The sequence below is a fragment of the Helianthus annuus genome, chromosome 15 (assembly GCF_002127325.2).
Source record: "Helianthus annuus cultivar XRQ/B chromosome 15, HanXRQr2.0-SUNRISE, whole genome shotgun sequence".
Taxonomy (NCBI): Eukaryota; Viridiplantae; Streptophyta; class Magnoliopsida; order Asterales; family Asteraceae; genus Helianthus; species Helianthus annuus.
Window position 1 is genome coordinate 14,700,909 of NC_035447.2, and position 14,391 is coordinate 14,715,299.

At 35.9% G+C, this 14,391-nt stretch overlaps 1 protein-coding gene across 1 annotated transcript; it reads right to left on the bottom strand.

Moving 5' to 3' along the window:
• Positions 1-212: 212 nt before the first annotated feature.
• LOC110910789 (peroxidase 42) lies at positions 213-4,319 on the bottom strand. The gene is made up of 4 exons (XM_022155381.2): positions 3,874-4,319; positions 3,422-3,610; positions 1,384-1,549; positions 213-960 (listed from the first exon to the last, which is right to left on the bottom strand). Exons 1-4 carry the CDS (start codon positions 4,102-4,104, stop codon positions 551-553), a joined length of 996 nt encoding a protein of 331 aa, XP_022011073.1. The 5' UTR covers positions 4,105-4,319; the 3' UTR covers positions 213-550.
• Positions 4,320-14,391: the final 10,072 nt, after the last annotated feature.

The following is a 14,391-nucleotide window of genomic DNA, read 5'->3' on the forward strand; positions in this document are numbered from 1 at the left end:
TCCCCCAAGAAAAAGGAAATGCCGTTTATTATTCGAGGTTATTAGAATATTTTTTAGATATATAAAATATGCCAACGGACAATGACATTATTACCCTTGTGCAAGATAATCTTATCTTTGAGATTAGCATCTATTTGTTTAGTCATGTTACTTTTTTTTTGTTTAGTCATGTTACTATCACCCTCTATATGGCCCTGAAGTAGAACAATTCATTATCATCACAAGTAGGCATCATCATAAACACATAAACACAGATAGCGTTTGATTAATTGCTGAGCTATTCAACAACCATCTCATGCATGCATCATACATAGTCATACTCATACTCCACCATCATCCATCCACCCATAATTTACATTCATTCACTTTCCTTAAAGAAACATATAATAAAACTATTAAGAAAAACATGTCCTACATCCATCTTAGACATTGGAAGCCATCATGATGCATGCTCACACCATCATCATCATCTTCTTATTCTCCACATCATCATCATCATCACTAACACCATCATTACCAAAGCACAAACTAAAACAGCTTTTTCATTTCTTCAATGGTGTTTGTTTGCAACATTGCATTGTTTTCTGATTTCACCTTGAGTGCCAGTGAGTGGATTGTTCTCAGTCAGAATGGTAACGGCTCTTCCAAAATGCTTAAAGAAATAATCTTGGCTCTTTGCCATTTTCTTCACAAATGGTTTAGTTCTCTTGTCATTTGCCAATTGGTGGTCCACAATCAACAAACCCTTGTTGTCCAATATGTTTCGGTAGTAATTGTTGTCGAGTTTCATAGGGGTACCACGGTCATTTCTCACGTATTGAACGGCCTTCGGGTCTGGGATTGCGTCCGGGCACTTGTGGAGCATGTGCTCAACATGACCTGGGTCAAGAACCGGGTCCACCGCGGGATATAGACGGTGCACGAGCTTCACGCAATGTGTCCTACCCACACTGTGAGAACCTGTTACAAGAAAACCGCCGTTATGTTATAAAAAAATACATACTTTTTGATGGGATATGCATCATGCAATATGCATCATGCAATATGCATCATGCATATACATGTGTGCCCATGAGTCTCAATGACTAGACGTGGGCAACACATACAAAAGCTACCTACCTCTACATGTGTGCACACGTCATACAATACGATGCACACATATATAGAAAACCAACTCTGGGTACTAGCTTGCCTCTAATCATAAATAAAAAAATTCAAGGGTATCCCAATTTTTTTTGAGATCAGGTGAATCTTTTCTATAAAACTAGAAAAATAAAATAAATAAATAAACTATGTAGATGAAGTTGAGGGGTAGCCTGTGCTACCCCTGCTTGTACACTACCTCCGCCCCTGCTCTATATGATGTATGATGATGATACATACCTAGTAAAGCAACAACTCCAGGGGTGTCAATGCCCATGTTCTTGAACCTTTCAAGAACCACAGACATGCTCTCATTATGATCTGGAAGATATTGCTCCAAAATCTCTGCTCTACTCTTCCTACCATCCCTTCTCCCTGTTTTTAGAGGTATGTATGGCCCACCAAGCTGTCATATATCAAAATCAAGAACACATATTACACATCAATATTGCTAGTGTGTGTACAACCAGCTAAAAAAAATCAAAAAATCTGACTTTTTTTTTGTGTGTAGAAGTAGGTTTGTTTAGGAACGAGACTTGTACTTCTAGTCATGTCGCTACCTTGTAAGCGAATTTGGTGGCAATCGAACTCCATAAATTGTTTCACCATACTTTTACGGAGTTCGATTGCCATCAAGCGCACTTGCTGAGTTCGTTTGCTTACAGGGTAGCACACTAACTAGAAGTACAAGAAGTAATGGATCACCAAGTACAACTAATAAATGTGATTTGTACGATAAAAGTTGCATGGATTATTACTATTTTACCCTTTTACAAATTAAATGTTTAAAGAAAAAATTTAGTTTGACGTTAATAGTATAATATATTAATGAATGAATGATGCATGTATCAATTAAAGAAGAAAACTAAAAAGAATACACAAATCATTTGTGCGTATGCCACTAGACAAGACAAGTTTTTAGAGCCGAAATGGACAAAAAAAAAAAAAAAACTATACTTTATTGCTTAAATTACAAGCATTTGCATAATTATTTATTTGGATTGATTTAATTGTCGCTCTCTTTGATTTTCTGTTTCTTCACAACTTCAATTATTGCAAACTGTCACTCTATTTGATTTTCTTTTTCTTCACAACTTCAATTATTGCAATAACAGTTACATAGAGAGTACGCTTGACCAACTCATGCATAACATATGCTATTCATAGGAGAATCCAAATCAAGATTTTATGATGAGATGACCAACGAAAGTACAACTAACTAAAACATAACATACATATAACATATATATGTATATAGAAGTTTTCGCCGTTCAAAAAAAAAATATGATCATGTTCATAATCATAAACATAATCATAATCATAATCATAAGAGTATTATCCTAATCAAGACTTCTTGAAGAGATGGACTAAACAAAGTTATAACTAATTAGTGACACAAAATGTTGAGTGGATATCACTTCAAGATTTCCTTTAGGGATATCCAAAAATAGTAAAACACCGACAAGAAAGATTACTTGCAAAGAAAACTGACAAGTGTACAGCCAAGTAATGCATGCAGAAAGTTACCACATAAAAAAAAAAAAAAAAAAAAAACAGTACAAATCAACATGTTAGACAAAAAACTTACCGAAATGAATATTGACTTAGTTCTTAACAAAATAAATAAAGTGCCGGCTAAAACAATTAAAATTTAGCTCACGCTTTACATGTATTCTCTTTGTATTCGTTTAAAAAAAGTGTCAGCTAAGGCTCCTACGCTTTTTTTGAAAACTAAAATTTAGCCTGCGGCTAAAAAAGTGTAGGCTAAATTTTTGCCGCCAACTAAATTTGGCAAGCTCTTTACACTAGGGATGAGCATATCGGTATCCGATACCGAACCGATACCGATACCGCCTAATACCGATCCCGAATTTCACCCAAACTAGGTACCGATACCGATACCGAAACATGTCGGTTAGGTATCGATACGGTACGGTATCGGTATTATACCGTATTTTGAGGGTCGGTATCGGTATAATACCGATACCGTACCGTACCGATACCGAAAACGCCAAAAAGTGGATACCGATCGGGATACCGATCAGGATCGGGATTGGTACGGGATCGGTATGGGATCGGTATTCGGTGGCATATGCTCATCCCTACTTTACACATGTATTATTTTGATTAATTTTTCGTGATCCCTATTTTACTTTTTAGTTTTTTCTCTCTCTAAAATTTAGCCCACGCTTTAGTGTTTTAACCGACGGTCTTATTTGCCTTTTTCTAACTTTTTTTTTTCTTGTGATTCCAGAAAAGAATAAAAAACAGAATTTACCGCAACAATTCCATCCCTTCCAGAGAGTACAAGTATATCTGCACAAGATACAACTCCTGGGCACTCCCTCTCCAAAGCTTCCTTGATGGTTTCAAGATACCTGAAATTTCTAAGCCCAAAGCTCCTGTCTGTCTCTTTCTCAGAGAGTGACCTCCTTGTTGAGTCCAGAAGCAGTGAAGCATCACATGACTGTGTCCATAAAATTTGTTAGATTTTCATATAACAAAATATACTTTTTTATAAAAAAAACACGTCTGACTAAAAAGTTCTGGTTTCGTCACTGGTAACGAAATATAAAAAAAGTTATGTAGTATATTGTGGAGTAACCTTGACGCTCCGACGTTAGTGTAAATTTTGGAAAAAAAAAATTGACGTTTTTTCGATTTTGTTACTTTTTTTTTAAACGTTGCGTCTATAAGGATTTTCTAGATCCGCAGTGGTAAGAGTTGTACCTCAACAGCACAATCATGGAAGATGTTTCTGAGCCAAGAGAAAGCAGTGTTCTTGTGGCGTTTGTAAAGAAGCCCAACTTGTTCTCTGATGATATCTTCAGCTTGTGGGCATGTGTCTTTGTAGAAGTTGAGCATGAGACCTGAGTCAGACTGGGTTGACTCAGTGTCTGCAAGTGCAACAATGGCTAAGAGGGAGAAGAGAGCAAAGAAGATGAGAGTTTTGGGAGCCATTTTTGCTCTCTTTGTGTAATGGTTGGAGATCAAGTGGTGGTGATGAGGTTCTTATAAGCATCAAGGTTCCTACACATGCAAGGATGAGATCATTGCTAAAAATAATCTACAAGTGATACCATCATCATTACAAATGATACCATCATAACAATAAATCTATAATAGTACAAAGTAATAAGCTTTGGTTAACTATTTGATACTTTTTTAAAAAGTTAAAGCTAATGAAAATTGAAAATATTAAGTTGGATTATAAAATAAGGATTCTAATAAAGAGACATCCTAAAATCTTAATTTCATACCCTGTGTACGGACCGTATAATGTTATATGGTTCGTATAAAATAATCTGACATAACAAATATTGAGTTGTATAATATTTGTCATACAGCTCGTATAGATGGAGAAAATATTAGGACGTATAACATTCGACATGGGTCGTTTAACATTATACAGGTTGCATACATTATATGAGTTTGGGTCGTATAACATTATATGTGTCGTATAACATTGTATACGGGTCATATAATGTTTTAATGTTATACGGGTCGTATAATGATATACGTTCCGTATACATGGAGACAAAAAAAAAACATTCTCTAACATTTTTTTGTGTGCAACAATCAGTTATACGGTCCGTATAACTCTATATGGGGCCATATACATATAGGGGATGTGAAAGTAAAATTTTAGGGGTGTGAGAATAGTAATAGCGTAAAACAATTATTACCAGGTCAATTTAACACAAAACATGTATACTGCTTCATTCTCTCAATACAAGATGTTACATTTTGTTAAATTATAAAGAAAATAAAAAATAGGAATATAGGATTTAAATAACCCTAACGTTCATCAGTTGGCCGATAGCACTCTTAACTTACGAATTATATCACGTGTTTCCCAACTTTCAACTTGTTTTTCTTTGACACTCTCAAGCTAACTGAACACTAACTCAATTTTTTTTTTTTTACTGATGTGACAGTTGTTTAGTGATGAGGCATCTGATTTGGCCTTTTTTAAGACGTGCCATATGATGTCAGCTAACAGGGTTAGGGTTCAGTTAGTTTTAGAGTGTAAATAAGTTGAAAGTTATGAATGGCATGATACAATTCGTAAATTGAGAATACTATCGTTCAAATGGTGAAATTTGAGGTTATTAGACAAAAGATGTCACTTGTTTTCGTAAAAGGCTTCATGACAAGAAAATCCAAAAAGTTTCCATTTGAAAACATGTATAGTAATATTCAAAATAGATTTGAATAAAGGCCTTTACTAGAAAAACTAATATCTGAATAATTTATCTACTATATATTCAAATAGATTTGAATAAAGGCTTTTACTAGAAAAACTAATATCTGAATAATTTATCTATTATTTTTAAGTACATAGTCAAAGTAAAATAGATCATCTTATTTGTAGATGTAAAGTAAACAAATATTATTAACATTATTAACATAATTTGGTTATGTACAAAAAGCTAAACAAATAATCTATTTTGACTAAAGTAATGCATATTATATAACGAAAATGTAAAAATAATATAAAATAAAAATAGAAAATGTCTATTTTTCTATTTTCTATAGTAAATTAACTTTTGGTATATATGGTTTGGTAGAATTACGGGTTTGATCATAGTAATGATTTTTATGGATACAGTCAGGCATTGTTTGCTTTCAATTATGGTTCCCTAAGCTTAACGAAGGCAAATTTTTTCATTTGAGTCAATGTAAATTTACTCTTTTAAACCTATCTTTTAAAAAAATCAAAATAAAAACCCTAAAGCCCCTTAAGACTAGGGCTGTGCAACGGTTCAGAACCGGACTGAACCGAACTGTACCGGAACCGAACCGGAACCGTTAGTTGCTAAATCTAGAAACTGGAACCGAACCGTATTATAACGGTTCCGGTTCGGTTCCGAACCTGTTAAATGGTTCTCGTGTAAACGGTTCTCGCGGGAACCGGTTGACAATTAAATCGTAAAATTAACAATTCAATAAAAACGAATCAAACCATTTAAAACACTAACTAAGAGCTGCAACATTCAAAGTTCAAACCAACCAAAATAAAAGTAGCAAAGCAACAATAAAAAATTTCAAGCCATAAAACACACTCTAAATAAAACTATCACAACCACCGTGTTAACAATTAAAACAAACATCTTCAAACTTCATTCGATCTTCATCCTCTCAATCTTCTCATAAACATCTAAATGAAACCAAGTGTTAGCAATTAAAAAAAATAAACGAATAATGCATCTACTGTATTTCGTTCACATGAATAGATTGATCAGTAATGCATCTACTCTATTTACCAAGCGATACACTATTTATATACACATTTACAATTTGATCAACATTGATTTGATTATTTTTGTTCAATTTTTTATTTTCACATACAGAAAACTATATGTATCAGAAAGCAAACATCTAGAAAGAAAATATATGCAATCATAAAAAATGGTCATGTAGAATAGCGTACCTGTATTTGCAGGGTGTTGATGGAGATGAACTTGTATGATAGCAATTAGGGTTAGGGTTTAGAGATGAAGAAGAATTAAAAGATGAAAGATGAGATCGTGGAATGAATATAAGAGGAGGGAATAAGAATTAGGATGGTCGTATGATATTGAAAAGCCCATTAATAAAATAGGGTTTTAAATATTTATAATCCCAATTGGTTCTAGCGGTTCTTTAACCGGAACCGTGGTTTCAACCAGAACCGAACCGGGAACCGTTTTTACCCAAATTTAAGAACCGGAACCAGACCCTATATACAAAAATACGATTTGGATCTAGCGGTTCCGGTTCGGTTCCCCGGTTCTGAACCGTATACTGCTCAGCCCTACTTAAGACAAACTAATTAAAATGCCCATGAAATTATTTAACTAAATTGATTAAGTAAAATGAACCAAAATTTGCTATATGTTTTAACCAAATTGATCACTAGATACCAGTCGGTTGATGGGGTACGGACTAGCGATTAATCAGGACTAATCGAATTGGGATTTTTAAATGTAATCTTCAGTTTTATATATCCCGCACACATTTTTATGTGTAACTTATTTAGCAAGACAAGTTTCAACCCCTCATCGGCTCATTTTTTAACTAGACAAGATTAATCATCGAGATTTACAAGGTTTGACCGGAAAATGGCCAGAATATAGCTGGTAACTGGCCGGAATTTGTCCAAAACCGCCAATTAGGACTGCCTAGGGTCGTCGTTGATCGTCCAACGATTAATTGGCCGACTAGAGGAAAATTACTCGATAAACCTTCGACCAATGATTAATCGGCGACTAATCGGATGCTAGTCGAGATTTTTATAACCATGTGAGACACAAACTTTAATTTTGTAATTATTCTATATAGAGATAAATTTTATGTATCTGTCTTTTATTCATAAGTGTAACAACTCTCACTAAAAATTATATTTAGTATGTTAATTGTCTATCAAGGAAACCCTAATTGAGAAACCCAAGTAATTCTGCATTAACCCTAAAATTTTCAGAACAATCGGAATCAGGATCAGGGCCCCTAAAACTCAGGGGGGTAAACCCTAGTTGGTAATATCCTAACAGTTTAACGTGTAACTTGAATTTTCATGCGAAACCAACTCAGCTGAGCTACCTGGACACGAACCTACCCTACCCTAAAAATGTTACCCGTCGCGACACGCGAAGGAGACAAGTCTCCCTGTCGCGACACGCGAGGGAGTCAATTTTTCAGTATAAATAGGGGGGTTGGCACTTGAATTCAGGTGTTAGTTCGACGTCCCAATTCAAATTATACGTTGAGTTATAGCAGAAACAGTCCTACAAACACACACGATTCACGAATCGCTGCCGCAAAACAGGGTAATAACTCGATCACTATTACGATTCAACGTCCGATCGATTGAAACTATCCAACAGATGTTTAAGTGCTACCCACATTAGGGTTATATTTTGTCATTCGTCGTGATTTCGACTTGAATGTTTGAGTGTTGTCCAAATTCGGGCTATACTCTGTCATTCGTTGTGAATCCGCTGGATGTTTAAGTATCGCACTTTGTCATTAGTTATGAGGGTTTAATCTCGTGAATTGTCGTAACTGCTGTATTAGTTACTAACCCAGTTTGTGTGCATTGTTATTTAAATTAGGTTAAACAAGGCTAATCAGTAGGCTTATACACTGCTCGTTAAATCTACAATGTGAGTCATTCTCTTTTTATCAACTGTTTTACAATACCTCAAATTATTTTCAAAAGGTTATAATTACAGGGATTAAGTCGTGGTTATCTTAATCAATGGCTAGTGGGGTATTGTGCACATTACTAATTTTCTCACAGGGTTAGGCTAATAAGCCCTAACACAGGTTAGGCATATAAGCCCTAACAGTGATAATCATCACTAATTGGGTGACAGGACCCAATAGTGGTATGACCACCGTCACCAGGAGGTGACACGGTGCCATATAACAATAAGATAGAAACCATTGTAATCGCTCTTATGCTGTAATTTATAACTAAGTGTCATTTTATCAAAATGAATGATTCACTCAGTATTTCCTCGCTGACAAAACTTTTTTTCAACAAGTTTCAGGTGATCTGTTGTAAACCAGGAAAAATGATGTGAAGCACTACAAGCTTAAAAGAGTGGCTGAATATAAATAAATAAGATAAACATGTTTTGAGAAATAAAGATTTCCCAGTGAAATCATGTTAATGTAACTTACGGGTTTTATCCCTAAATTGTGTAACGGGCATTTTTAATATTAAAAGATCCTGTATTAAAGACTTCCGCTGTCACCTAAATTAAATACCACGGGATTCCGGTCTCGCGGCTCTGGACTAGGTTAAACCGAGGCTAGGGCCGCGACAGGAAAAAGTGGTATCAGAGCCACTGATTTAAGCTTTCTACCAATTTAAGCTTACTACTAATTTAAGCTTACCACTAATTTAACCCTATTAAAGTATTTGGGGAAATACTTAAAATTTCTAATTTTCATTTTATGATTATGTGTTTTATTAACTGATTATTTGTTAGTTACAGTATGGGTAAACAAAGACTTTTTGCTATCTACCACAAATTAGATACTGCACCCAAAGAAAAAGAAACCTCTTCCTCAAACCATCCAGTAGATCTAGAAGAAGGGATTTTTGTCCGTAAAGCACAATATGAGAATCCTCTTACCCCAGAGAAAAGAAATTCGATTATTAACAAAAGTCAGAAACCCCAATTCAAGAAAGTGAGGTTTAATCCAAAAATCCAGGAAATAGGCAATGATCCACCTTGGGAAGACAAATTAGATGAAAAATGGGCAGATCTTTATATGTTAGCTACTGTAGCAGAGAATGCAAACCTTTAAACTACCAATAAGTCTGATCTAGTATTTCTATTCAAGAACCCCGCTACTCCGTAAATAAATAAATAAATCCTAGTGTGTTCTAAATTTTCCGTTATCCTTTGTAAAATCAGTCTTTCGATAATGCAATAAACGGAATATTTAAATTTCCTTATAAGATTTTAACTTAGCATTTTTGTGCATTTTGCATATATGCTAAACAACATGAGTGAGCTATCTGAAGCATTTCAGAATCTCAACCTCTACCCAGTACCAATCGAAGTCTCCAACGACTTTACTGGTTATATTGCTGATGTGGAGGAACCCCTGGAATTTCAAGCTCCACCTCCGAAAAAAGCAAAGTCTAAGAAAAGAAGAAGATATGTAGGATGGAGGAAAGTGCGCAGAAGGAAACCAGTAACTAGGAGACTCCCTAAGATAGAAAATCCTATGAACAAAGGAAAAGAGATCGAGAACGGAGAAAGTTCTAAGTCAGCAGAGATAGAAATCAGGGAAAATTCTAGGCAAAAGGGAATAGAAATTGGAGAGAGTTCTAAACAAACTGAAGAAATAACATTTCAAGAAGAAATAGACCGTCTACTGGCAAACTGTGATGTTATTAGCCCTATCAACAACAACCTTTACCCGTATCCGGCCGAAATTCAACTTCTAGTAAATCTGGAACCGGCTATTCCAGACCCTTTAATCCACACTCGACCTTTAGGCGAAATGGAAGAGTGGTGGACAAACGACTGGCAATTTCAAAACATAATCAATAGTCCTTATACCTTTCTCCCTCAGTTTGATCCAGAACCTATCCTAAACCCGCCAATGAGTAATGAAAACTTAGCCGAACTTCGTTAGTTTGGTTAAGAATTGATAGGTACCGGGAATAGACTTCGGGAAATGGGAGAGCAAATCTCCTGGAAATACGACGAGAGGGAACGTCACTATTAAAATGCCGGTTAACAAAGGAATAGAGGGGTCGGGAGACTGTACTTGTATAATAATAGTAATAACTAGAATATAACCTTGTAAAATAGGAATAAAACGTTGTAAGATAAACAGTGTGTATGGATGCTTATATAATCTATAAAACTGAAAGTCGAGACATCGACAAATTTTGGATATATATATATATATATATATATATGTTGTAACATTTTATGTGTATATGTGTAACCATTTGTTATACCAACTATTGATATTAATAATTTACACTTATAATAATTACCAGATGGAAAACGCTAATGAACCAGTTAATGAAGTAAACCAATCTGAGCAGAATCAGGAAAATCAATATATGACTAGGCAAGATATCGAGAACATTGTTGCTCAAGGGATAGCCAATGCTATTCTGGCAATCATGGCTGCTGCTCAGAAACCTGCTGAACCCCAACAAATCATTCCTAGTAAACGTACTCCGGAAGATAACGGCAGTAACAACATAAATGGAGGCGGCAATCATGACGATAATAATCCACAGCAGGCCCCACTTCCTAAGAAAATGAAAGCTGCAACGCCTGGTTGCACTTACAAAGAATTTCTTGCTTGTAAACCAGCAGAATTTGCAGGTAATGAAGGAGCCACTGCAACACTGCGATGGTTAGAGAAAACCGAAGCAGTAATCGCAATAAGTAAATGTGACATGGACGATCAGGTTATGTATGCGTCAAATTTGTTCAAAGAAGAGGCGCTAGAATGGTGGAACATGGTATTATAAGCAAAAGGAAGAAGGATGGCCTATGCTATGAACTGGGAAGAATTTAAGAGTCTTGTAGAAAGAAAATTCTGTCCTGAGTATGAAAAGGAACAAATGGCAAATAAGTTCCTGAGCCATCGTATGGTAGGCGTAGATTGTCGAGGATATACTTCGACATTCTTTGAATATGCGAGAGTGGTACCAACCCTGGCTTCGCCAGAACCGGTGCTTATTTCCCGTTATATTTGGGGATTAATTGGCAAAATCCGTAACATCGTTAAAGCTGCGAGACCACGCACTATTGACGATGCTGTGGAATTAGCTAATACTTTAACCGATGAACTGGTACGCACAAGAGAGGAAGATCGGAAGAAAGAAGTATCTCTAAAGATTACCCAAGGATTCCGTGTGGGTAACCGTAACAACTTCAAAAGAAAGGGGACTGGACAATCCTCCACCGGACCATTTTGCAATTGTTGCAAAAAGAAGCATTTTGGAAAATGCAAGGGATATTGCAATTTTTGCAAAATTCCGGGGCATCAGGAGGAAGACTGTAGGAGAAAGAAATTCATAGTCTGCTTTAACTGTGGAGAAGCAGGGCATTTCAAAACAGAATGTCCTAAATTGATTAAACCAACAGACAACAAAGGCAAGCCAGCCGACGGAGCTACCAAGAAGAATGCAAGGGCTTTTCAATTGACTACTCAGGAAGCCGAACTAATTCCTGACGTCATAGCTGGTACGTTCTTAGTTCACAACGTGTTTGCAAAAGTATTATTTGACTCTGGTGCAAAGCAAAGCTTTATCAATACTTCATTCTGCCAAGCTCTTAAATTACCCTTAACCACCCTTAGGCAGATTTTTACAGTCGAAACGGCAGATGGGAATTCTGTTAACATAGATAAGGTTTTGCAAGAAGGAAAGATAGAACTTTTAGGTCATAAGTTCTCTGCAAACCTGTTACCTATGAAATTAGCTGCATTCGATGTGGTGTTAGGAATGGATTGGTTAGTAGCCAACCATGCTCGAATCCTTTGTGATAAGAATTCCGTAGAAATTTGTACCCCTACAGGAGAAGTAATTTTAATTACAGGAGATAAAACTCGAAAGCCACTGAAATTTATTTCAGTAATGAAGTTAGTCAGTTATTCAAGAAAACAAGAAATGGTGTATATGATTTCTGTAATCATTAACACTAAGAATAAGGAACTTCAGGACATCCCGGTAGTCTCGGAATACCCAGATGTCTTTCCGGAAGAATTACCTAGATTACCACCCGATAGAGAAGTAGAGTTTAGAATTCATCTAATTCCTGGAACTACACCGATAGCCAAGGCACCTTATCGATTAGCACCCACCGAAATGCTAGAACTAAAGAAACAATTAGATGAATTACTAAGCAAAGGGTTTATACAACCTAGTTCATCCCCTTGGGGAGCACCAGTGTTGTTTGTGAAAAAGAAAGACGGATCGATGCGTATGTGTATTGATTATAGGGAACTGAATAAGGTTACAATTAAGAATCGATACCCATTACCTAGGATTGATGATCTTTTTTATCAACTCCAAGGCGCTAGGTATTTTTCTAAGATAGATTTACGATCCGGATATCACCAATTGAAAGTACAAGAGGAAGACATACCTAAAACTGCTTTCAAAACAAGGTATGGTCACTATGAGTTTACAGTCATGCCCTTCGGACTAACAAATGCTCCAGCAGCATTTATGGACATGATGAATCGAATCTGTAAACCGTATCTGGATAAATTTGTAATTGTCTTTATCGACGATATACTTATTTATTCCAAAAGTCAAGAGGAACATTGCGAGCACCTGCATGCACTCTCAACTTTGTTAAGAAAGGAAAAGCTTTACGCCAAATTCTCGAAGTGTGAATTCTGGCTGCAAGAAGTGCAATTTTTAGGTCACATGGTGAATCACGAAGGAATTCACGTAGATCCTGCTAAAATAGAAGCAATCACCAAATGGAAGGTCCCGCAAACGGCTATGGAAATTAGAAGTTTTCTAGGCTTAGCTGGATACTATAGACGATTTATTAAGGATTTTTCTAAGATAGTTGTGTAGGTCCCCTTGATGTTATGGATCTTCACAGAATCGTCTTTCCAATCAAGAGTGCGGAATCCTCTTGATCAGAATAAGCAGAAAACGTGTAGAAAACAGAAACAGCAATTCCAATCAAACCGGGTTTTATTGATTATCTATCAATTCTGATTACAATCAATCAAACCCTAACCACACTCCAAATTCGTCCAAGCTAGTAATGGCTCTCACGAAATTCTATCTCTCAAACTGTTTTGGCTGATTAACCTTAACCCTAATGTCTAACCTTGTTTATATAACACAAGGTTCACAACTGGGCTAGGTTAAAGACTCCTGGGCTGCGAATTGGACAGGCCCAATTCGCCCCCCATCACCCAATCCTTTGGGTTTAGTTAGCCCAAACATTACAACTAACTATTACAAAGCTAAACCCGCTAATTGTTTATCGTTAAACTAATTACAAGATATCCAAAGACCAAATCTAAGCTGTTGTCACAAATATGCACCAACAAACTCCCCCTTGACAATAGCTTCATAAAAACTTTGTCTTGAGTCAAAACTTTGTCTTCAGTCTTCTTGCAATCTTCATGTAGTCTTGCACTGTCTTTGGTCTTTGGATAGCTTCAGCTTCAATAGCTTCTGTCAGCAACAGACTCCCCCTAAGCTGATGCATCCAATCACCAAATCTTCAACACGTTATCGTTTGAGTAAACTCCAGTTCAGCATTTGCACAACAATCTTCAAACTCTTCAATCTGGTCTGCAATATAGAAAGGAGGTTCTACCATGCATCCAATCAAACTCTCATCTTCACACTTCACAGCAACTTCTCAGCAACAAACTGCTTCAATCTGTATACTATAAAACAAACATCTCGAGAAACCATAAGAATTTTTCAACATAAGTTAAATAAATTATTATTTTTCAAGAGATTAGTTAAACTGTATCACAGATTAAGCATTTTCAATTTTATCACCAACACGCAAAACTTTTGTCCAACACAGAAGAACCTGCCTGATTGAAAATTTTGAACTCACTTTCTAACACCGTCTCCACCTATCAGTAACAATTCCTCCAAGAATAACAGTTTTCCGTACGTTAAGAATTTTAAACAGAAAAAGACACTATTTTTGGATTTTTATATTTTTCTGAAAGCATGTAAATAACAAAAACAATAAACACTCTATTTTTGTGAGAATCACTGGTAAG

Bases quoted from the DNA above. Each gene is read 5' to 3' on its own strand.
- LOC110910789 (XM_022155381.2), bottom strand. From the start codon at position 4,104: ATGGCTCCCAAAACTCTCATCTTCTTTGCTCTCTTCTCCCTCTTAGCC. The intron at 1,550-3,421 runs GTAAATTCTGTT...GATATATGACAG, and splicing joins GAAGGGATGGAATTGTTGCG to CTTGGTGGGCCATACATACC. The intron at 961-1,383 runs GTATGTATCATC...TTCTTGTAACAG, and splicing joins TGGAGTTGTTGCTTTACTAG to GTTCTCACAGTGTGGGTAGG.